The 26001-nt window shown below is 44.5% G+C and overlaps 1 protein-coding gene across 1 annotated transcript in view; it reads right to left on the bottom strand.

Annotated features, from left to right (window-relative positions):
• The window catches only part of Cdyl (chromodomain Y like), a 126005-nt gene that overhangs the window by 37036 nt on the left and 62968 nt on the right, over positions 1–26001 (bottom strand). Inside the window, exon 2 of the mRNA XM_038335031.1 lies at positions 22753–23419. Coding sequence (XP_038190959.1) covers positions 22753–23419 — 667 coding nt within the window. The remainder of the gene's footprint in view (positions 1–22752; positions 23420–26001) is intronic.

Here is a 26001-nt window from a genome sequence, read left to right as displayed (position 1 = left end):
CTCCCAGAAGAAGATGGATAAAGAGGGTAATATGAAAGATAGAGCCTACAAAGGCCAACAAATTAGAAATTGAAAACAGTCCCTAGGAATCCCACTACCACTTGCGTGAACAGGTGACATCACGGAAAGCAGCAATGACCTTTGAAAATCCTTTCACATAGTCAATGAGAACACTACTAAAACCAAAAGGGAATGAAGAAACATGATGGGATCCAGAAAGGGCTGGAAAAATTCCACCAAACTCACCAACACATGAATCACGGAAATCCCATGAACAGAAAGAAAGACACAGAAGTAACATCTAGAGAGAAAATGGCCCAAAATTCTAAAATCAGATGGGAAAATATTAATCTATATATCTAAGAAACATAAAACTCCCAGGAAAATAAACCCAAGCAGAGTCTCTGGAGACACGTCGATTTGTTAAAAGCCCAAGACAGAACCTTCAAAGCAGCGAGAACGAGGTGACAGTGACTCCTGGGTTCGAGGCTCCTCCATAGATTAGCAGCTCACTTCCCAACAGAAACCAGGACAGGCTGCGTAACAGGTGCCGCGCTAGGGAAATCAAAGCCAAAGGGCAAGAGGAGTGAAACGCCAGAGGAGGACGGTGACCAAAATCTCAACAACATGGGGGAAGATACAAATAAGATAATTCACCATGAACTGAAATGCTCTGCAACTGAAAAGTAGAGACATTTGGGGGGTTGAAATGAGGACACTAGATAGCACCTCAAGTCCGCACAAAGAAATGAGGAACACCGATAAAGCAGACCCACTCAGGAAACTGTAAAATGCAGGAAAAATGTATTCTGGCTTGTAATTCTTCTCAGATCTGATTTTAAAGACATCTCATACAAAGCAATAATTATAGATCTGGACCAGGCTTATAATTTGTATGGCAGCGGCTGTAAAAGGAGGGAGGACAGAATGGAGTCATATAGGAACAAAGCTGTTTTTTAAAAGTATTATTGAATGTAAATTGGTATTAATTCAAACTATACTTTCATCAATTAGCATTTAACTAAAACCTCCAGGGAAATTAATGAAAACTGCTGAAACTATACAGTACATGCAGTACATAAAAAAATGAAGAGTATAAAAGTGGTAACACCTGAACATATTTAACACAAAAGAAAGTAAGGGAAGAATGGGGGGAGGGGCACTAAAACACAGAATCAGCTTTCCATAACTTCAGGTGATCTGTATTCAATACATTGAGGCTGTATGGAACAGCCCATTCTTTCTAGGCCACAAGTCTCAACAGCGTGTTACTGTGAGTACAAGTGTCTCGGAATGCATCTATGGGCTTGGAGTATGGCTCAGTAACTGAACTCTTGACTGGCAAGTGTGAAGCTCTGGGTTGCTCCTTAACATTACACATAAACGTGTCCAAACCCACAAAACCACTGAAAAGACACATATACATACAAAAATAGTATTAAAAAAATTAAACTAGTCTACTTCTTTAGGTCACTTAAACACGAATGGAGCTGGCAAGACGAGAAGTTGGTCCAGGTGAGTTGGCGAGTGATACACAGGCTTGAATATCCAAGTCCTTGCACTCTGTATAGCCACAGACTTACACACTGTATAGCCAGGCTACACTACATTTATAAAATAATTTTTAATCTATAAATTAATCTTTAGCTTATTATCAACATCTTTTAAATGTTTCTATGTGTAGATTAAAATAAAAACTATTTTTAATGACCCTGTCTAGTTTGCCAACTAGTTAACTGTCAACTTGAGTCTCAATTAAGGGACGGCCTACGGGTATCTGCTGGGGGGATTATCTCAATTGTTAATTGATGTGGGGGAGACCAGTCCTCTGTGGGCCGCACCATTCCCCATGCAAGGGGTTCTGGGCTGGAGAAGAAAGCTAAGTGTGCACGGGTCTGCAACTAAGTAGTAGTCCAGGCTGTACTTTTTGGCTGTAAAGGTAGAAATGTTGTGCGGAACAGCAAGCAGGCCTGCTTGAGTCTCTGGCCTGACTTCCTTCAGTGATGTACTGTAACTTGTAAGCCATGCCTCCGTCATGTAGCTTTTGGTCATGGTGTTTCTCACAGCAACAAAATGAAACTTATAAAAGACCTCCATCTTAAAATGTAAATTGATAATAAGCAATGGGAATTCTTTCATCTATTATAATTGATGGGACCATTGTTATGTATGTGGGTTCATCAGTGACTGAACACTGTCATGTGTCAATGCATAATGAACCTACATTTAGTGCAATGCAATAGTAGACATTCCATTTAAATGTCAAGAAATGGATAAAAGAAATTTGCAGACAATGGTCTGTACCCTGTCACTTGTATTTTAAATAAAGACTGATTGGCCAGTAGTCAGGCAGAAGTGTAGGTGGGGCAACGAGAATTCTGGGAAGAGGGAAGTTTCAGTCTGCAGTCGTCACCCAGAAAGGAAGCCAGACACAAAGCAAGCAAGATGTGACTGCCTCGTGGAAAAAGGTACCAAGCCACGTGGCTAACACAGACAAGAATTATGAGCTAATATAAGTTATAAGAGTTAATAAGAAGCCTGAGATACTAGGCCAATCAGTTTATAATTAATGTGGATCTCTGTGTAATTTCTTTGAGACTTAACGACTGTGGGAACAGGGCAGGACAGAAACCTCAGACAATAGGTATTGAAAGGCATGATACTAGTATAAGCTGTAAACAGAACAATGAAAAAAAAAAGACCAGGTAATAACCAGATTGGAGTTGGAATTACAAAATCAGTGTCAGACAGAATAAAACAAAAGGCTGGGAAGGAGGCTCAACAGGGAAAATGCTTGCTGTACCAGGACACAGTAGTGCAGATCTCTGTATCCACTTAAAACCCAGGAGTGTGTGACAGTCTGCTTGTAATTCCAAGGCAGGGATGGTATCTTGGGAGAAAGCTGGCTAGCAGACAGCTGAAACAGTAAGCCCCATGTTCAGAGACTCTGTCTCAATATATAAGGCAAAAGGTGACCGAGGTCGACAGGACATCAATCTCACGCCTCCATATACCGCATGCGGGTGAAAACAGAAGTAAAAGAAAAATTGTTACTAGAGGGAGAAACGAGGCACACGGGGTGTAGCTCAGTCAGAATACTAGCCTAGTAATTAATATGCAAGCTTTGCGTTTAATTCCCAGAACTTAAAAATAAATATAGGTGGGAAGGGGAAGAAAGGAGGACAGTTTGTAACCAAAGGTTAATATACAAAGAAACAACAACAACAACAAAATCACATGTTCAAGTAACTACAGAGTCCTAAAATGGAGCCTAGGCAAAGGAAAGGAGGAAACAGATCACCCAATTCTAGTAACAAAGTAACATCATATGGAAAGAACAAAGTCAGAAGGTAAGTCTAACGAGCAAACCTAGCACAGCACTACAGAACAATCCAGCCCAAATAACTAGACACTCCCATCTCAGGGCACCAGAAAGATTGCAGGGCAGAGAACAGATAAGGTCATAAAGTTTAACAAAACTTCAGAAGAACTGAAAACACACAAAGCATGAATTCTGAACAGTGAATGTAATCAGAAATCAGTTAACAAATGGAAATCTGGAATTTTTTTTTTAAATTGTTCTTTGTAGACAGGGTCTTGCTCTGCAGCCCTAGCTGGCCTGCAACTTATCTGCCTCCTCAGTGCTGGGATCACGTGTGTGCCACCACACCAGTCCAACTGAAAAGTTTTTTTTATGACTACCAGTGTAAGCATCCAAGAAGTAAGACTAAGTCAAACAAAGTTGGTTCTTTAGAAAGCTCAACAGTGTTGACAAACTCTTATCTGGGCTTGGCCAAGAGAAGAAGAGAATTCCTAAGTATTCCAGTTGGGAGAGAGGGAGGGAGGGAGGAATGCCATTAGTCACCTCAAAGAATAAAATAACCACTCTGAGAATACTGTTAAGAGCAGCAACCTGATACAATGAGAAATTCCTAGGAAGAGACAAACTACCAACCCTGAGTATAGAACAAAAAATGTGAACAACCCATGACAAAAGATAATATTAGTAATCAAAAAAGTTCCCACCAAGAAGAGCCAGGATTACATGAATTCCCAAACATTAAAGACAACACTAGCACTTAAACACTCTTAGGAGAAACAGAAAAGGAAGCACTTCTACATTCATCCCATGGGGCCAATATTGCTGTGATACCAAAATCCGAGATGTTTCATAAACCACAGTCCATGACAAACATCACTCATTATGAACACAGACCACAAATCCTCCACATAGCAAATTGAATTCGGCAGCAAGTAAAAATAATTATACACCTTCAACAACTTAATCTGTCTTAGGAATGGCAAGACTGGCTTAACACACACTAATAAATGCAGCAATGTTTGTGACCAGCAATTAAAACTATACAATTACACTGATATTAATTAGTACAAAAGTAATTGTGGTTTTCACATGGCTGAAATTTGCCGTTTGTGATTGGATTACATTGCTAATACATATGCGTATGTTATACTTCATTTGACGCGCACTTGCTGCTTTCTGTTTTCTGCTAATGACTTATTACTTCTTTAGTTTACACAATGGAGAAGTTAGACAAAAGCAAATTAGAGAAATTTTCTTATCTGAGTTCAAAATGGGTCCTAAAGAAACAGAGGCACCGTGCAACATGAACAATGGATTTGGCCCAGGGACTGCTGATGAGCCAGTGAAAGGTTATATTAAGGGGAGAGTCTTGAAGATGAGCAGCGATCATTGGGGACAATCCTCTTACGACTACACTGGAAGCTGCCGAGAACTCAGCATGGAGGACAACAGTCGCTCTGCACTTGGGAGCAAATTAAAAAGTGAGAGGCTTGATAACTGAGTGTCTCATAAGAGGACTGAAGAAAAATCAAGAAAATAATTCTGAATTGTCCTCTTTTCATTGAATGAGAAACAATGAACCATTTCTTGGTGACAATGTGGCAAAAGGACTGTATCTGACAGCTAGTATGGCTACTAAGTAGATGGATTGAGGAGTGCCAAAGCATTTCCCGAAGACAAACTTGCACAAGAAAACAAACCACCACCAACAAAAAGTTCTAGCGCCAGTCTCGTTCATTTTCTGAATGCTGGCACAACTAGTACACCTGAGAAGTACGCTCAACAAAGTGATGGAATGTACCAAAGCCTGCATTACCTCAGCAGACACTGGTCTGGAGGGAGCAAGGGATCCCCTCCACCTGGAGTTCTGGATAGAGGTGAGGCACCATATGGATGCTAGGAAAGAAATCTGAGTTGGTGCAAGAGCAACAAGTGCTTTCATCTCGAGTCATCTATCCCACTCTGGAGGCTGTGTCAGACCAAAACCATAGTACAGGCTCTAAAGACAGGGTCTTGGCACGTAGTTCACTTATCCTTCCACAGCTTCCCAAGTGTGGAGACTCCAGGTACGCCCCACTTCGCAAGGCTTCACACACTTTTAATGGTTTTTGTAGTGTTATGTAGGCCATATCATCATCCTCTTCGCTTTTACTGAATCTCCTGATGCCATCAAGAGGAACTTAGATGAATACAGAGCAACTTACAGCAGCAAAGTCAGTGAGAACAAACCCTGGAGTGTTCACATAATGGTAAGTTGCCAGCGTATTTCTCAGGACACACCTGTTAGCGATGCTTGACTGTTATTATTGTTCAGGGACGAACCACCTCCAGTTCAGCAGGTAACTCACTCACACATAAGCTGACAAGATACTGTCATGTGTACTTTGTACACATCTCTGTGGCTGGGTATAGAGTCCTTGCTAGAAACACACTTCAGTATCTTTCGATTTTCAATCAACAGTGGAATCCTTTTTGAACTGTTCTATTTTTCATTACTCTACACAACCACCACCTGGGCCCAGGCTCCCTGCTGCTACACACTCGACTGCATCTGATATTTTAAAATGAGTATGATTGAAAACAAGGGAAAACAATGGTAATTTTAGGTTGAAAAAAATTCATTGTGAAAACTATGTAATTTAGACTCTGATTTCATTAACATGAATGTTGAATATGGTTGTTTACTACAAACTTAAAGCAAATAACAACAAAGCCTCATGATTCACAGGGTGGGGCTGCATGGGCAATTTTCCTAGCTGAAAGTATTCTTCTGTGGCTTCCCACCCGCCCTGCTGTCTGCCGGGAACTGAACATTCCTGTACTTTCGGAACAAGAAAGACCTTAACATCCACTCCCCAGCGTGTCCATAAACCTGTCCTTTTCCCACAATGCACCTATCCTCAGAGTTCCTGCTTCAACAGAGTTGCCCCATTCAACAATCTTCTCATGTACAGTACTGCTTCAAGTACTTTTTGTGCACACAGAGACGTAAGACAAACCAAACTTGCCACCTCTCCGAAGTAACAGCCCCTCACTGTTGAAGATGTAGATCCAGCACCTGAGAAAACCCCACGAGTTCGTTGGCCAGGGATCTAATGGAGGCGTGTCCACAAAGACGTCAAAATAACTCACTGGGGTGACACAAGCCCTTTGATCAAGTTTTTTTTTTTTCAATCAACAATTCTGAGGAGTTTCTATCTTGACTGTGAGATATAAAAAGCCGACTAAGACATAACTTTTCATAGAAGATATTTTCACTGAAAGCACTCAATCTGAACACTTAAGAACTCTGGTAAGCCCAACATTCATGTTACTTTAAGCCTATAAAAGCAGATCTAGCAGCCAGCAAACATATATTTACGTTCCAAGGCTCACTCAGTGTCTCCTCCCAAAGGATAATCCCCCATTTACATTACACTACACCTCTAGAGAGAGTTGTTATTTCTATAATGTAGTTCTCCTAAAACTAATGTGGGAAGCAAAGAAAATCATGAATGTAGGACTTAAATGGAGTCATGAGACTAACTTTGCACTTGTAAAACAGGTTTTATACACATGCACACATACCAGAACAGTCTGAAAATGAGGCTTGGCTGTGCCCACCCTACTTATTCATACAGGATTGTGGCCTGGCTGTAAGGAAACATGATTTCAGACCTTTGCTGGGCATCTACTTAGTTGTAAGTCTGATGTGGTTCCTTGGGTCCCACCCCCATTGGTTCCTACACTTCAAGGAGCGTGACCTTGGAAAGCCCTAGGCTCTGGTCTCCCAATCTTACTTGTCCCATGATAAATTGATAGCGTCAGCTGCTCCAGTTCTGCCCTTTCCTCAAGGTTGTTCCTCCCATGCGTCTGCCTTTCTCTTTCTTTACCTGGAAGCAAGAAGAAACATGGCTGCCCCCCCCCCCCCGCTTTATGTATCTAGGGGGTGTAGTAGTTACACGCAGTGTCCCACTCCAGGGAATAGCTGCCAATAATAGCCTTATAATCAGAAGAGCTCCATGTAGCCCCTTCCCACTCCCTACAAACACAATGAAATGGCTTTGGAAATGTTCTCTAAACAATACCCAACGACCTAATCAAATTACCGTTCCATAAAGGCTCCAATGCACAGCCTAAGTCTAAAGTGTTCACGGCATGCAGCCCGTCCATTCATCCTTCACTCTCTTATTCATTACCTTCTGGTCAGGAACACAGAAATAAAACCATGACATCTGCCCAAAGAATCTAAGTGGTAGGAAGAAAAAGTAAAGAAAATTAGCATTATAGCTTATTGTTCCTATGCAGGCCATCACGGCTGTCACTGTCCAAATGCTGACCCTACTCAGGGCTGAATTTTTAACAGAAGATTCCTAGTGTCCTGTAACTTAGACGAATAAGCAGAGATGCTGTCAAGCTGCATAGTTTAGAAGGCAGAGGACAAGAGGCTGGTGGAGACCAGGGGTGGTTTCCAGACGTGCCAGACAGGCTGAGACCAGGATCATATGGAGTTCACTAGATTAAAAAGGTGGGAAGAAAAAGGGAACACAAGCACAAATTCAGTAAGAGAGAAGCCAGCCAATTTCAACTGGAAGAAGTATGTCACTGAAGCAAGACTGGCCAGCCCCGGGTTCCGCAGACCACACCTCGGATCTCCAGTGCTTCACAAAGTCAGGAGCCAAAAGCAAGACAGCAACTCATGATTCACATCAACAACAGCGCATTCCAGTGGCCAGATGAAACACCATTTGAAAAAAGGCAATACCAAAGATGCCAAAATCTTGGCCTAGGTGGTGACAATGCTGAGAGGCCATGTCAGCACAGGTCAGGAGACAGACTGGATGCTAAGAATGTGGGAGAAGGGAAGGATGGCTCTCAGCCTGAGCTAAACAGATGGAAGTAGCACCTACTGAAACACAAAGGCTGGATCTACCTTCTACCTGACAGAGCGGGTCAGTAATTAGCTCTTTCAATTATTTTGTTTATGATGCCAACGGTGAAATATATTAGTTAGATGTTAGTACACTTTTCTCCCAACCCTGTCACTGAATAGTCACACATGTATTGAAGGGGACATGTCTTAAGAGCATGACCACCTGCTTGTGCAGACTTTATCTAACTCTGTGTGAGAGCGCATGGATTCTCAAGCCCTGTCTACGTATACGCATGCAAAAATCTGGGTCAAACTACATGCAGGCTACAAGGTGGACCAATGAAAACGTGCTATTTACACTGACTACAAGAGAAACCTCTGCAGTTGTACAATGGCCTCCAGCAAAGGACAATGCTGAGAGCTGCCAGACAGGGTCCTCACGATGCTACCCTCGCCAAGAGCCAGCTTACTCCGCAAAGCTCGAGCCTAAAACAAAATACGTCCTGTGCCCATCTTAAAATCACACACTTAGCTTAGTCTGCTTGATGGTTCTCATTTAGGGGCCCTAATCATGCCAGGAGTCCAAAAAGTTACACTGTTTAAACTGTACAGCGGTCAGCACGGCAAAGGCCGCCCAGCCTCTCTCTGGCTGCTGAGGCTCTTTTCTCAGCATCAAACAGAGAGCTGCCAAGAACCTGCAGCTGTGACCCTTGTCCCGTGCCACTGGCAATTGCTGAGGAGGGATCAACAGAGCGCCTCACAACGGAGGACAAAAGAAACTCAGAAACCAAGACGGAAAACAGACTCCTGCATCAGACACGGAACATAAAAGCTGAAAGCCACACTCACCAGATCCCACACCCAACCAAGCGCTGGGCAACTTAGAAATCCAGTTTTGAGATTAATTTTAAGCACTTAAAAACCGTGCCAGCGCCAAGTGCTGACAGTCAGCTTGCCTTTCTTCTTTCTGACAGTTCCTTCATTTATGTTAAAATGCCAGCCCTTGCAAAAATCAGTGCTCGTCTTGGTTTCCTTTTCAGTCACAGCACAAGATGTCCACGGCAAAGCCGTAGAGAGGAGAAAAGTTTATCTGGCTCACAATTCCAGCTAACAGTCTATCACAATAGAGAAGGTGAAACATCCGTACCACCCTGAATGCACACAGCCTCATCGGCTTTTCTTGCATTTCTTCCATGAACCAAGGAAATGCTAAGCTGCAGCAGCATGGCCGTTGGCTCGCCCGTCTCCCTGGCTCTCTGCAGAAGACACTACGGTGACACCGGGTGCTTGCACTAACCCAGCCCTCCAGCTCTCCCAATGCACTCACCTGGCTTCGAAGAGAACTGGTCCTAACATGGTTGCTTTAGACAGTGACACTGAAGCTCAAGACTGTGGAAAAGGGTCACCCCAGGCTGTCACAGCAGCCCAGAGACTACATAAGCAGGAAAACTCAAAGTGGAATTGCTTATGAAGTGTATCCGAGAGTCCCTTTGTGAGAAGTTGGGAATGCAAGAATTAGGTCACATGCCATGGTCCTTCCAAATGGCCAGAACTGCCTTCTGAAAAACTGTATTATGAAATAGGTTTAGACCACCTGGCGGAAACATTACCAAAATTTGGCATGGAAAATCCCTTCCCCTAGATAAAACCAAAATGGAACTCAAAGACTATTTTAAATTCCTCCTCTTCGCTTGTTAAAAGGCTGAGGCAACGTAAGCAACTCTGAGAATAGCTTCCTCTAACTATAAAGCCTTTGTTCCAATTAAACTTTAAAAAGTCAAGTTTAAGACAGGGAAAAGAAAAATAACTGTTTTCTACTTCACCTTTAGGTGGACAAGACACAGGCTCACACCCTGAAACTACAGCCGGAAACCCAGTGCTGCGCTCTGTGGCAGGCACCACTGTATCGCTGTCAACACCGCATTGCCACAAGACAAACACAAAGGGGCAGCCCATGGGGCACAGGTGCCTGGCAGCTTGATATTCATTATCAAGAGGAGAATGTTCACATTATATTTTTACAGCATTGCTAAAAAACTAAAATTGCATTTAACGTCTAGAGGTGATACCAAGTATGGAAGAATCTACCGCGCTTTGCTCAAGTACCATCCAAAGACGCAAACACTCCGGTTACAGTGCTACCGAGGGATACATCATTCAAGCTCCAGCAAGACAAAAAAAATATCTCTATCTAGTTCATTATGAGTTTCAGGCAATAAGGCGTGTTACATCCAATAAAAGTCACAGCACCCATCCTTGGGATAGGCACTTCCTTACCAGACAAAACACACTCCTCCCATTACTAATACAATACTTAATCAAAACCGTAGGAACCTGCCTCATAAACCACACCGCCTTACTATATAATTCTAAGATTTTACTAGGACTAAGCCATTTTCTTTCAAGGCTCCAATTGCTATAGCAACCCAGGGGTTTCCACTGGACTGGAGCTAACAATGGAACTGGACTATAAAAATGGACTCTAGGGGCTGCAGAGATGGCTTAGTGGTGAGGAGCACTTACTGCCCTTCTAGAGATGTGAGATTGGTCCCCTGCACCCACATTAGGCGACTTAAAACCACCAGCTTCCAGGGAATCCAATACCTTCTTTTGGCATCCTCAGGTAACCTCACTCAAACACATGAATACACACACACACACACACACACACACACACACACACACACGACTCTAACAGCCCAATTTCTGTTACGGTAACAAATGCCTGAGGACAGAGAACTTTGTAATAAGGGTTACTTCAAAGTTCTGCAGGTTCAAGTGCCTGACGACCTGGCAGGACCCCATGGCAGGAGCATGAAAAAGAATGGGATACACTTATCCCCTCCCCCCATGGTCTTTATTTATTTTTTAAGATTTATTTATTTGTTTTCTGCCAGCATATATGCCTGCAGACCAGAAGCAAGTACCAGATCTCATTACAGATGTCTGGGAGCCACTGTATGGTTGCTGGGAATTGAACTCAGCACCTCTGAGACATCCCTCCAGCCTCCCCACATGGTCTTGCCACAAGTAGTATGCTCATCTTTCGGGGTGGTCCCTATATATATCCACCTTCCACACCACCACTCTGAAAGCTAAGCTTCTAATAGACCAAGCTTCTAGGGCACAGACATGTTATACCTAAACCACAACACAAAGACATAGGAAGGATCTGATGCACAGGCAGCAATTCTGGGGAGTTTCTAGGGGATCCTGATTCTAACTCAGATGGAAGAGACCAACTACCCAGTGCAGAGCTCAGCTGACACAGAATAGACAGCCTGCCTGGTGCAGATTCTAACTCACACGGAATAGGCTGCTTGGCTGGTAGAATACTCAAAAGCAACTTTAGAGTGGACTCCCCTTTTATTACTACAAAATACCACAGTTTCTCCTCACACATTTCTTTTAAACACGCCAGTCAACCCTCTAAAGATTAACTATAACCACTTCAGAAAAAGTGTGGCCTCTCTGGTGACAGAACGGCTTCTAAAACTGGAAGTAGTCTGCACTACAGTGCGGGCGTGTCTCAAGAAAACAGAGGCCAGCTCCAGAAGAATGGCATCTATCTGATGTTCAAGCTTGTTCAAGCCTGACCCGACAGGTGGGCTGAGCTGCCCCTCTAGTTCAGCGTGGTCTGCTTGGGGGTGTGTGTGTCTAATATTCTTATTAGTTTGGGGGTAGTTAAAAGCTTCTTATTTGGCAGCAGCCTGTCGTTTGCCAGGTTCAGTGAGTCTACAATATATAATCATTTCAATCCCATGCTACTGGGCCTCCTACCTACTATATCAGTCAGGATCTTTTCGTTCAGAACATACTCGTTAAGGGGGAACAACCAGGCTGGCCTTTTTACGGAGGCCATAGGAGGGGCTCAAAGCACCTTATACCCATCTCCAGGGGATCTACTATCTCCTCCTGGTCACGCAAATACATGGAGCGCCATGTTCTTGCGCATTTATGCATTCACCTTTTAAAAATTACATATAACTTAGATAACACAGTGGGGCATGGATTAGATAATAAATAAACCTGATTATACAGCATTGCCTTCCCAGAGGGAGCAGAGGTGGAGACATGATGAATGAAGATGGGAAGTAATCCCATGTGTAAGCTCAGTAAACAACAAAAAAACTAAAGGTAACAAATACTTTGGAGGTTTCTTACCATTTCTATTCTGAACGCAACATGGAGCCTTAGAGTGGTATATTATTTGTATTTTAATAAATAAATCTTGCCTGAAGACCTGAGGCAAAGAAAGCTAAAGCCACTAGAGGTCAGTGGTGTCACACACCTTTTTAATTCCAGGATTTGGGCGACAGAGTCAGATGGGTCTCTGTGAGTTCAAGGATACCCTGGGCTACACAAGATCAATGCAGAAACAAATCCAGGTGGTGGAGGCCTACACTTTAATCCCAGTACTAGGGAGTCATGCCTTTAATCCCAGCACTAGAGGGAATATAAAATGAGAGGAGAGGGAGGTTGCCTGCTTAGTTTGCGGTCACTCAGCCTTAGTGGAGGTAAGACTTCTTTAGTGGCTTGGCTGCTTTGCTTTTTTGGTTTTTGGGTTGAACCCTAATTTCTGTCTCTGGGTTTTTATGATTCGTGCTACAGAACCTATTTATGGCCTTAAAAGGGGGAAGTCAGACCTGTGTCACTGGGGAGGATGGGCACTTACTGTGTTAGGGTTGTTACTTTATACAGCTAGACCATCTCAATTATGCCACCACGCTGGCAAGCGCAAATCTGTGAAGGGTTCATTTATGACAATTACCTTAACAATGGTCCAACATGCTACTCTGCCTTAAGGAATGCTGCCCACAACTGCAGAATGTTCCTTTTAGTACTGCTGAGGGAATGGCTTCTGGTCACATGATAAGCAGTGTGGATGTGTCAACTACACAGCCACTGAATGGGGACCTGAGCTCAAAAGATACTGCCTGTGTGCTGGACACCAGGAACTCCTAGAAGCAGGGGCATGGCTTCTGAGCTGTGAATTCAGCACACAACAGAGTGGGCACAAGGTGGCTGGTGTGTGCACTGGAGGAACTCGGGGCTTCTGGAAACTGTTTTGTCAGTGTCTGGCACACAGCACGAGCAATTTTAAATTTAAAAGCCACAAAAGATGACCTAAAGGTGAGTTAAACCCAAGTCAATGCATATAGCCCAAACACAAGGCCATGAACAGGTGCAAGAAGAAAGTCTGTGCTCTGCTAGGACCACAGCCTCCTGGGGAGCAAACAGGAAGACTCTCCTCAAGGGCATCAGTGGCAGGAGACAGGCAAGATGCAAAGGCTCATGGTCAGATGGGTGGCTCTATAAAATTTCATCTGTTTAAATTCAACGAATCTTTTACCTAGATTTTGCCCACGTAAAACAATACAGTATCAATGTTCAAAACAGGGCAAATAAAAACACAGCCATAAAAGACACTTCATTCACCTTCATACATGTGAGAACACTCCTCTCACTTTCATACATATGAGGACACTCTTCTCACCTACATACATGTGAGGACACTCCTCTCACCTTCATACATGTGAGGTTCCTGCTTTGTGGCAGTGTCACCTTTAGGGTGGATGCCGGAGCCTTGGAAGGGAATTCAGACACTAACAGTGTGACTTCCAGCTGTCGTGTTGGCGTCTTACAGCCTAGGGCTTCTCCTCAGTGAGAGGGCAGACAAACAGCAATGGTGCAGTGATGACAGGTGGCGCCGTCAGGAGTCTAGCATGCTGCAAGTGCGCCATGCACAGAGGTACCAGTGGGAGAAGAGGTCTACTCCCCTTAAAGGCCACATCTAAGGTGACAGGCAGAGATGAATGAGAAAGAAGGCCGTGTCATGAGAATCTGCAACTCTGAGTAATGTTGGAATAGGAGACCAAAGCTGGCTCAAGCCAACAGTCACGAGGAGGGCACAGGAACCGTAACTCAGGCTCTGGTCAGGAGGTGGCATCCTTGGAGCACTGTGGGAGTTGCACTCTGCCCCAGAGGGCCAGGAGAGGAGCAGGTAGGAGATTAGGAAATTTGGGGGCGGACAGCAAAGTGTGAGAATGTTCAAGAGGATTAGAATTAGGACACTAGATGCAAGTTCACAAGTCACAACAGGTGTGTCTTCAGTTGGGAGGCAGATGAGAAAAGGGACAAAAGCCAGCGCAAGAGAAAAGTGAAAGAAAGCATCAAGGGATAACGAGAAGGAAAAGCCAGAGCATACCTACAGATTACTGCCTTTTCTAACATCAAGAGCCCAAGGGCTGAAACTCATTGTGGAAGCGAAGTTCTGTTGGTGAACAACTCTAGTAGGGTCTACAAATAACCCAGCAAGCTAAGCCGCCACCTAGGTGTGCTGCAGAAGGCAATGTGACTCACTGGCACTGACGTGCAGGTGCCTAGGAGCACGAACCTCCCCCTGCCTCTCGCTGTCTTGTGATTTCTCCAGCCACCTGTTAAATCATTTCCCATCCACCTCCTCAGGAGACCAGCAGTAACGACGGAAGCAGTAGTGATAAAGTTCCTCCAACAGCTTATTCAGACACACAGAAACATCTGCTGAGCACCATTATTATGTGTAAACAACTGGACTAACCAATGTAGGAGAATCTCAAATTGTTAACTGTTTACTGTGTTGCTTTCCCATTCCCATAGCCTTAAGTGTTGATGGATTTATACATCCTTCTAGGTCTTTCTCTGAGTCTTTTCTGTAGTGATCCAGCTTATCCTGACAGCAACCACCTTAAGGTTTAACTGGCCCAATGGTCAGTTAACCAACCAACCAACCAACCAACCAACCAACCAACCAGAGTTAACTAACTCTGGTTTTTTTTCTATACAGCACAACAGAAGTAAACCCTCAAGAGTGGTGTGTAAGGTCTTATGTGTAAGGACTTTGGTGCCAAGCACATGTGGAAGGTGCTTGATGGCTTTGGTATGAATATAAACCAGGCACACACTGGCATGAGTAAAACCACTTTTGCCCTGACCAGCATTTTTGCCCTGACCAGCATAAAAGCCCCCTCCTCTGACTCAGTTTGCAGGAACCCTCTGCTCTTGATATCACCTCTACATACCGGAGTCCTTCCACCTCAGTCCTTGGCATGACCTTGATCTACTGGCCTTCTTCTGGGGACTCATATGTCTTTTGCTGCAGTAGCCAATTGTCTCACAACAGACTTTCCAAGATCGTTTCCCGTGCGTTTTATTTTTTCCAAATTCCTCTTGGAAACCTGCTCTCATGAAAGCCCTCAACTCTAAGATGTCGCTGTGCAAAGATAACCTTGGGAATTTACTTTCTAGCCTCTGCCCTCCAGGGAACCCTGGCACAGATTTAAATACCCTTTATTTATGATTAAGGCCAGCATACACAAGGTCATATATGGAAGGAAGTAAAGGCAGAGTATATCCTCCACAGAAAGGACAAGAACAGCCAATATGGACTCAAATACAGTGAGTGAATGGACAGAGCATGGTCTACTAGGAGCACAGTCCAGAGCACAGCTATACTGGGAGGACTGAGCTGTGTGAGTCAGCTGGCTGAACACCGAAATATGACATAACTTGAAAGTATGTCAAATGATTAATTTTTAACCTCATGATGATCTCGCCCCTTGAAAATACTGTATTTAAATGTACTTGTTGGTTGAGACTATGTCAAGACTCCACTGCTACAGTTCAGGTCTGTTCTGCTTCTAGCTCCAGACCCCCTTGGAAACCACCCTAATCCTCTAAGTCAGACAATTTAGGTGAAGTTAGTTGTCCCCTTGGAGCTCTGGGAGAAGAAAAGTTTTTCTTGGCTTGTCTACTGCGAGGTCAGGGCACCAACCACTGTGGCTCCTTCCTTGTGGGAGGGCAGGGCTTGTCTGAATGAGGCAAACAGAGCCCAGAGGCCAGGAGAGGCCTAGTAGCTCTTCTGACCTGTGTCCAGCTGTGGCAGATCTGACTACATGGCTAACACATGTCATTTTTATTGGCTTGTTTTGAGTAGTTTCACTTATTTGAGACAGCTTGGGGGGAGGGGGAGACCGAAGTCTTGACCAATATATCTACTGGTAGCATAAATTAGGCTTATTAAAATCTTGCCTGTCACTCACCTGACAGAACAGAGAGTGGAAGCCAGAGTAGGGTCTAACGTAGACCCTACTTTCTTACCAACTCTGGGGAGTCTCTTAATCAGGTCACCTTCTTGTTCACACCCAGTCTCGCCTATAACAGGAAGACAGTCTGAGCTAGGAAGCACAGTGCTGGGGGTCTTAAGCAGAGCGATGGCAACAGAGCAGCATGTTGGACAGCTGGGGGTACAGTCACCCCAAACCTGAGACAGGATGCCATCGGAGGACTGCTGCGACAAGACTCAAGCCGCAGACGGCAGGCAAAAATGAGAAGACACAAGGTTCGGATGGGATTGAGGACAGGTGTTGAGTTCTCATGTTCCAGGAGCAAATAATAAAACATCAAGAAAGTACCACAAGCTGGGCGGTGGTGGCGCACGCCTTTAATCCCAGCACTCGGGAGGCAGAGGCAGGCGGATCTCTGTGAGTTCGAGGCCAGCCTGGTCTACAAGAGCTAGTTCCAGGACAGGCTCTAGAAACTACAGGGAAACCCTGTCTCGGAAAACCAAAAAAAAAAAAAAAAAAAAAAAAGAAAAGAAAAAAAAAAGAAAAGAAAGTACCACAGACAGGGGAAGTTAACTTGAAAACACACCCTGTCCTCTTTCCCCGTGCCACCCAAAATTCAAAAGGGAAAGTATGTAGTTATATTTTTTAATATTTGATTCAAAGAAATCCAAACTTTCTTTAAATTACATTCTGTGAGCCTTTAAACTAAGACCCTTTGGTATATTCAAAACTGGGAAGGAACTATCTCATTAGTGCAAATGAATCTGAGGGTTTTCTGCCCTGTATGGAAGGGGCCATATCCTGCCACGAAAGGGCCAGTCACAAGAGGGTTGCAAGAACCGTGAACAAGCCGGGCGGTGGTGGCGCACGCCTTTAATCCCAGCACTCGGGAGACAGAGAGAGGCAGGCGGATCTCTGAGTTCGAGGCCAGCCTGGTCTACAAGAGCTAGTTCCAGGACAGGCTCTAGAAACTACAGGGAAACCCTGTCTCGAAAAAAAAAAAAAAAAAAAAAAAAAAGAGAGAACCATGAACAAGCACGCCCTCTGCACAGCAGGACAGCTCAGGCACACAGAATAGACAGCGTGGCTCCTGAGGAAGGGCAGCATGTGCCTGAAGCCAACAACAGGAAAACAGCAATGAATGAATATAAGGCGAAGAAGAGATAAAAACACCCAGACAGTCAGTTTTCCGTCTTAAGCTTCAAACTGCCAGATGCTGTTTCCTGCCTCCCCTGGCAAAGACTGTGAAGTGGATTAAAGTACTCCTTAAGAACAGGTAAATGAGCCTGGCCGTGGTGGCGCATGCCCTTAATTCCAGCACCCAGGAGGCAGAGGCAGGTGGATCTCTGTGAGTTCAAGGCCAGCTTGGTCTACCAGAGCTAGTTCCTCCACAGCTACAGTGAAACTGTCTCAAAAAATAAACAAGCAAAAAACCCCCAAACAAACAAACAAACAAACCCAGGTAAACAAGTAGTCACAATCTTGAGAGCTTTTTCACAACATTTTGGCAACATCAAACTCCTCAATCAATTATGGCTCCGCCAACTCACAGACAGCTGAAGAAATGTGCCTGCACACATGTGTAAATAACTGTATACAACGATGAGCATAAGAAAAGGCAGGAGAATAAAACAAGGCAAGATGTGAACTGGGTGACTGGGATAAAGAGTGTGCGGGCATTTCCTATACTGGTCTAGCAACTTCCACCACCATGACCTCCAATCCATATAAAGTTGAAAACTTCGGAAGGGATACTTGGAGTGGTAACACAGGCAGTTGTTGGAGACACACTAATAATGCTTATGGTGAGCAGGTTCTGGGGATTCAAAGGCAGGTTTTCACACTTGTGTGACAGGCATTTTAACCTACAAAACTCTTTTAACCAATAAACTACCTCCCAGCCCTCAACCTCATTTTATGAGGCAGGCTTTCACTAATTCTTGTCTTTCCCTCCCCAGCATTGATATTTAAGGTAGGTGGGTGCTGGAACACGGTATCAGGTCTTCACACACGTCAGTAAGCAAATTACTGACCAAGTCATCTCTTCAGTCCCTACAAAAAATTTTTTTCTTAAAAATCCAATTTGAGCCGGGCGGTGGTGGCGCACGCCTTTAATCCCAGCACTCAAGGGCAGAGGCAGGCGGATCTCTGAGTTCGAGGCCAGCCTGGTCTACAAGAGCTAGTTCCAGGACAGGCTCTAGAAACTACAGGGAAACCCTGTCTCGAAAAACAAAAAACAAAAAAAACAAAACAAAACAAAACAAAAATCCAATTTGCTGCTATTTTATATATGTGTGTGTTGGTCTGCTTGTCTATATGTGTATCATATGCATACAGGGGCCCACATAGGCTAGAAAGGGTGTCTGAACCCATGGATCTGGAATCACACAGTTGTAAGCCACCTAAGGTGGGTGCCGGGAATCACATGGTCCTCTGGAAGAGCAGCAAGTGCTTTACCCACAGAGTCACCCTCCAGCTCTCCAGTCAATCAAACATTTATACACACTTTCACTTGGGCGCCTTTCCATTTTCGTCTTTCTGGTTTTACTCTGTAGCACTCCATGCCCCTGAACTTATTATGTAGCCCAAGCTATCCTCAAGTTCACAGCAATCCTCCTGCCTCAGCCTCTCAGGTGTTAGGATTATGAACATGTTCTTGCTCAATGCCCCTTCTTTTCAGGTACATGTTTCCTTGTGGTCCCAAAAGATTACTGCTGGGTGCTGGTCTTCTGACTGCATCTCCCCTGTGTCTTTAGCCCTAAGGGACTAAAGAGGAGCTGTTACTATGGAAACATAACACTTGCCTGAAAGTAAGAGGAAAGGTAACCAGGCCACAAATCCATACCCTCGGGGAGATGAATGCAGCCAAGTGAAGGCCTTTCCAGGCACTCTCCCGAGACAGTGGTTGGCTTTGACTTGAATAATAGCCAGCTCCATGTGCCAACAATGGTAGGGTCTATTTCTGATTTTTTTCTTTTTGGTGGGGGGAGGGATTAGTTTCCTGACAATACTGTCTCATATTTCCTACTTGTGGAATGATGAGACAATCACACATTTGAATTTGTGAGCAGAGAAAAAGTTACAACAGTTTTAAAAGCAATTATTTCTTTCATAAAATTAATTCACTAGGTAATTAGAGCAAGGAATGATCTCTGACCTGTTGGTGGAGGAGTAAGTAAACACCCTACCTACATTAATGAGAAGCTATAAATCTACCTTCTAAGCCCTTGTTTTCTATTTAAAATAGTTAAAACCCAAATGTGCATATGGTTATCTGTACAAGTATTTGTGTATTAAAATGGCCCAAAGCCTCCCTTCTGATTCACACTGTAAGCTGTTTTCAGTGGTAAATACATCTCTTGAACACATGATTAATGTTTAGAACAGAAAGATGGTTACTTTCCCAATGACTCAACCAGTATCTGCTTCAATTAGTTTTAGAAAAACAAATCCGTTTTCTATGCAGCTCTAAAATTAATCTGCAAAATAAAACAAACAACTGCTTAAGAGATCTGTGCATGTGGACCAACAATTGAGCAGAGATTCAGTCTCATGGCCCATTACTGAGGAGAGACAATGCACGGCTCTCTGAAAGGTTTGTCCCATTCTCTCCCAAGCCAGAAAGGCCACAAGTGCCACCTTCTGTGAGCATGTGTTCTACTGAAGCCCACATACAAGTTTTTCTCAAGAACTAGCCCCGTGGCAGACATCACTCTGGCCTGTCCCGGCCCTGTCCCCACTGGCCTTCACGTTTGTGTAGTGGGCAGGAATCTCTCTGCCACCTGAGTCTTATCGAGCTGCTTCCGCGTATCCTTCGTTTAGAAAGGACTTGCCATGCAGTGGAGATGCTAGGCAGGGAGGGGACTCACTTGCATCAATCTACAAGTCTAGACCTGACACAGTCTGGAAGAGACTGGCCCCCATTGTCCTAAAATCATTTCCAAGTGAGTGCCTTTTATCTGTCCCCTCAGTGGAGACTGTTCTAGAATGGCAGGACTCCAGCACAACGCTCCAGCTGATCAACAAGCAGAAAGGTGAGCATGAGCTGTGAAGGGAATAGGGGCTAAGAAATAAGTCTCGTTGTGTTACTGTCACACCAATCCACCGAGCTCCACAGCAGGACGATCTCAGGTTCACAGGACCTTTGCAGGCAGCGGCAGAACTTTTGAAGAGTGGGAAGCCATCAAACTCTGAAACTGGAGCCAGTGCCCTCCGTACACAAGGACCAGAGGCTGTGGCCGAGGGCAGTTCCTTGCAGATTGTGGAAACATGAGAGGGGCACAGTCCATGTTGGTCACACGAGGGAGCAAAAGAAAGACAGTCCTGAACATGGAAACCTACCAAAGCTGGCCTCCTGGATGTAGAGTAGCTCGCTGGCATCCTCAGCCTTGCTGAGGCTAAGGTCTGACTATCCTAAGTCCCCCCCATTAACAATACAGAGAAAGTTCAGGAATTATAAGAGGATCACAGGTCTTCTGAAGCCCTTTATGTTCTACTCAGAAGTTAAACGTAAAGGCCTAAAAAAGGGGATGACTTCCGTGTTGCAGGGACCAGCAAACTTTACATCACATGGCCCTATGGGGACTCAGCGCTGTTCCTATAGCAGACACAACCATGGATAGTCCATACATAGATGAACACAACTGTGTTCCAGACAGACTTTACATTCAGACATACATCACTCTGTTACATTTTCACGTGTTTTGGTTTCTATGTCATAGGAAAAGGGAAGCCCAATCTTAGCTTGCATGCCATATAAAACCAGGAGTGAGTGGGGTTGGCCTCCAAGGCTGTCACTTTGCCAGCCGTTGTCCTAGCTCTTGTCCAGAACTGAGCACAGTGCCTGGCCTGAAGTCATCAATACAGAACAGAGGCCCCTGACTAGTAGACACTCTAGGGAGAACACAGGAGATGACCTGAGACATTTGTTTTGATTACTTCTGTGTCTACAGCTCTTTCTATGAACCTTCACTTTCTCTGGATCTGAATTCCCTACATGGGAAACAGAGCTCACAAGCAGGTAATTAATAATCTCCTCCACCACTAAATGTCTATGATTTTCCTGGCTATGGAACGTCATCATAATCATTAGTGAGCACTCATCCCATATGAGTTTGATTTGCAGCCAGGAGAGCAGGACCTTGGGTCTAATATGTATCTGGAAAATGTTGGCAAGACAACAAATTTTAGTTAATAGCCTGCTGAGGTACCATGCAAGGGCTAAAACCAAGAGGAAAACTTGCTGCATATACCATGACAGGATTGATAGCAAGGCTCATGAGATTCTTACCCGAGGAGCTAAGCAGCTCCCCCCGCCCCCAGCAATCCCACACCAGTGTGGTATATTAGTCTACGAGACTGGAGTTGGGTGCACACACAGGAAACCACTGTAAGAAGGCTAGAAGGGGCCCAGGAGTAGAGCCTGCAATTCAAGTGGAGCTCAGGAGGCAAATGAAAAAGACAGGCCAGGATATGCTGTCATGGTGCCTGCACAGGTGGGACAGTGGTCCAGGGGCATTCAGATGAGTTCTTGCTACTTGGTGAGAAGATTCACTAGCTTGGTCTGGGGGTACCATTCTGTCCATTTATGTGAAAGGGATGGGAGGTGTCAAGCGGCAGGAGAGCTATGGACAGCTTTGGCACAGTGCGAATGGGACTCGATACTACAGCGCCTACAAGGCAGGCCTGAGGCTCTGGGCTTCATTAGCAGTCCCTTATACACGACCGATTCTGAGAAAGTTGGGGCAAGAAGACAGGATTAAGACTTCAAAGACCAGAATGGCCAGTGGGGTCTGGATGAGTAACCCTCAAACACAGGCAGCCATTAAGGTGTGGATTAGCGAGGGGCAGGAGCCCCTGGAAGGCTGACTTAGGAATGGGCAGGTCATGGCTGAGTGGAAGCAAGGAGGTGGATGCTAACAGACCGGCACTGTGCTGAGAGAGCTCCTACTCCAAACAAAATGTGATAGGATCTGACCAGATGTACATCAAGAAACAGGCCAATCTCCAGAAGACACCCTCACTGGAAGCATTTCTGGTGATTCACGTGGGCAAACAGAGAGTATGGTCCCTAAATCTATGCTGGTCACATGAGAGACCACAGGCAGATTCTTAACAGAGCTGTGTGTAAGAGATGTAGGAAGGCGGGTGGCTTCATAAAAGTCTGCTACAAAAGCAAAAGAAAACAAAAAACCAAAACCAAGCATAGGCAGTTTAGGGGGAGACCCTGCACACATCTGTGGTGACACAGTTGTGGGTGGCAAAGGGAGAGCCAGTGCTGATTTGAGAATAAGGCCAAAAGCTTTGAGGAAAGAAAGAAGTCGTCAAGATCTCCCAAAGGCCTGGGAGACAGCTGTGTGAATGTGCCTCCCCTCCCCAGAGAAAGAGAGATGAACTCTTCTAGAGGATACATGCTCTCTAGGTCACTGCCCAACATGTGAGCACAGCCTATCACAGCCCACCTAGACACTCACCTTTTCCATTAACAGCTAAGCCCGTGGCCATGGCAGCAGTCACGGGGCCAGAAACCTGAGGCACTAATGGATGTATTCGGGGTCGGCTCCCCATCCTGGCTCGTTCTGCACCAGGACCCAGCAAAGCTCCAATGGGCTTCTCTGCAGTCACCTCTGGTGCTATGGTGTCCTCGGGACCCTGCTCCACAGGGTCCAGCTTCTCAGGGCTCTCCCCCTGAAAGCCGTCCACCGAGGTCCTGCCCTTCACGGGGCTCTTAGGCACGAGAATCTTGATCCCTGACTTGGCAAGGTCCATGTTCTTGCGATTTGCAAGAGATGGGGCTGTATTTTTCCTGAACTTCTGGCTGGTAGCCAATAGCTGGCTGTTTTTGGACTCATGATCTTTGCCTACCACAAGTGCTTTGGGGGTGGTCTTGGAGAGGTTGCTGTGGGTGGACCTGGAGATCTGCTTCCTGGCGTTGCTGGGGGAGGCTCTGTTGGCACGGGCCAAGCTCCCCTCCTTCTGTCTCTCGCTGTGGCGCCGGTTGAAGTCAAGGATGTATTCCTCACAGTTCACCAGGTGCTGCTCCGGCTCCCACGTGTCATCCTCACTGTCGTAGCCTTTCCAACGCACCAGATACTCTGTCTTTCCTTTCTTGTTTTTCCTTTTGTCAACAATCCTTTCCACCTATATATGAGAGAAAGGTTAAAAGACAATCCTCATTACTTGAGAACACTACAAGTTTAACAAGAAAATATTCACCATCACCACCACGAGCATGACCGCTACAAACACCACTATCACAGGCCATAAAGTCCTTTCTTTCCTGCCCCAATCAATACAAAACACAAAGGCAACAGAATGTCAATGTCCCTGCCCTGAACTCAAACTACACTCGTATTTTATAATCAAAATGTAGAAATACTATACACAAATCAAAAAGTTATGTGGCGCCCCATTAACATGTGAATTTTCTATGATGTTAATACCAGCTAAATTATTTTTCTGAAAAACAACACACACAATACTAAAACAGAACTGATAATAGCCTTCCAAAATTTGGGGGTTAAGGCAGGATTGTTGTTGGCATTTCAAGGCCAGCCAGGGCTGCACAGAAGAACCCTGTCTTAAAACCGGTTGTGTTTTAACCACAAGAACTACTGGTAATTTCAGAACTGTGCCTTTAAGATTAAACTGGAAATAAACTAGTAGCTATAAAAACAAAACTATATCCGCAGATGTGCATGAGGTAGCCAGTTTCTTTATGAGTCAAAGAGGCCTTTGCGTTGGATCTAACGGGGGCTGCAGGAGCCACCTGCAGTCAGTGCTGACCATCCTTAGGTGGCCAGCAGCAAGCAGTGAGCTATAAACAGCAAGGGCTTTCTGTGGCATGCAGCTGACTCAACCAAAGGAACAGGAGTCTGGGAAATGTGACTTTAAGGTGCTCAATGATAATCAACAAGGCCCTTTCTCTCAATGAAATGCTCTAGAATAGTCAGGCTATTTTCTCTCAATCTTGGTTTTAATTTTTATGCTAACATCTTTAAAAGAAGGTGACGTTGATCGTTTAGTGATGACTGATACATCGTGCACCAAATTTACATACACCCCTTGTTTTGTATGCATCTAGTATTGTAATATATTCCGTGACTGTGACATTCTGAGTGTAAAAGGCAGACTTACAATTCAGATGAAGGAAAATATTTGACATTAATGCCCACATGTTATTGCAGAAACACCCATAATCTGTTGCGACAGCCACACTTAATGTAAAAGCCACCTGACTGCTCCAAGGTGGTCAGGTGTGATTTGGTGCCTGCCTGGCAGGCAGAAGCTCATATCAGCTAACAGTTCTTTAATTAAGGCCACAAAGGTCTAAGCTCATCAAGTCTCCAAACATGAGTGTGTTTCTTTCAAAGTTACAGTGCACACCAAGTTCTCTAACACTCCAAATTAGACTGTAACCAAACGTACAAGTGGAAATAGCCCTAAAAGATTCCTTCTTAAAAAAGATACGTCCTCAAACATATCAATAAGATACAGAGAGAATTAAAGCCCCTTAGCTGTAGAAAAGCCACCACTTAAACATTCATTATTGTTTCTATGTGGAGGATTAGGAACAGAAAGACTTGTCTCCATGGGAAGAAGATTTTCACAACCAACACATCTCCTGCGTGAAGAATTGCTGTCAGCAAGGCGTGAGCTGGTCCGCACAGCTGGTAACACAGAAAGGAGAGCTCACGTATGCAAGCCTTTCAGTGGAAGTAAAAGGTACATTTCTGGAAAATTCCACAAGAATCAATTTCATGGCAGCCGTGGTTTAAAAGTTTTAAAGGTGCATGGGAAAGAAATTGTGCCTTAAAGGGAAACTATGTTTTATCCTCCTAAATTCATTTCTGCCTCAGAAGTGTGCACTCAACCAGAACACCCGCTTATTCTCACTTCCATGTCCTTAAAGCTGAGGTGAGGATATGGGGCCACAGAATAGTCCTTCCCTCCTTTATTCTGAATGCTGGCTTTTCTCCTCTGGGCCCCAGGACCCTGCCCTTTCTTTTTGCCAAAGGAGAGGCAGTATGGGAACCAGTCTCAGCAGTTACCTGGATACACATGTGGACTTCTCAAATGCACAGGACCAAACTGTTCAGAGATGCTAAAAAAAAAAAAAGGCAATACTAAGCTAGTGGGCACCTTATGGGCACTGCTAAAGAACAGAAAGTTTAAGTTTCAGGGCTATATGCTCTCCCAACCACTCAACTCTTCTCAGAGGCAAGGAAGCAGAATCAAAATCAGTGACGTCTAAAAGAGCTAAAAACAGAGAGCCCTGTCGTTTCCTGTGCTATAATTCTTTAACTTATTAGGTTATTTAAAATAGAAAACCCATTGTTTCTTCTATATCCCAGGTAACTCTTAGGATGTGCCCTCCTCATGGTATGAATAATGGATGGCCCTAGTGACCATGAGGCTAATACCAAGAATTTCATACAAGGTAATTCTCTGGGGAAGACGCTGACGTGCAGGTACACCCACCGAAAAGCTTTAAGATGATGAAAGCCAAGACTCAGAGAAGGAAAAAGGCAGGAAAATCCCACCCACATCACTTTCCTTAATAATGTCACCCAGAGTCACACATGAAATTTAAACCCTATGTTCTTGTCTGTACAGTAAATCAACTCAAATTCTTTGAGCTATGATTTTCTTCTAAAAGTAAAAAGCCAAAATGTGAGACAAGTAAAACCCAACCTTGTGTAATATCCCAGACCCCTGCTGAT

Source organism: Arvicola amphibius, chromosome 6, assembly GCF_903992535.2.
Source record: "Arvicola amphibius chromosome 6, mArvAmp1.2, whole genome shotgun sequence".
Classification (NCBI taxonomy): domain Eukaryota; kingdom Metazoa; phylum Chordata; class Mammalia; order Rodentia; family Cricetidae; genus Arvicola; species Arvicola amphibius.
The sequence above is the reverse complement of the archived record's forward strand: the minus strand, read 5'-3'. Positions and strand labels throughout refer to the sequence as shown.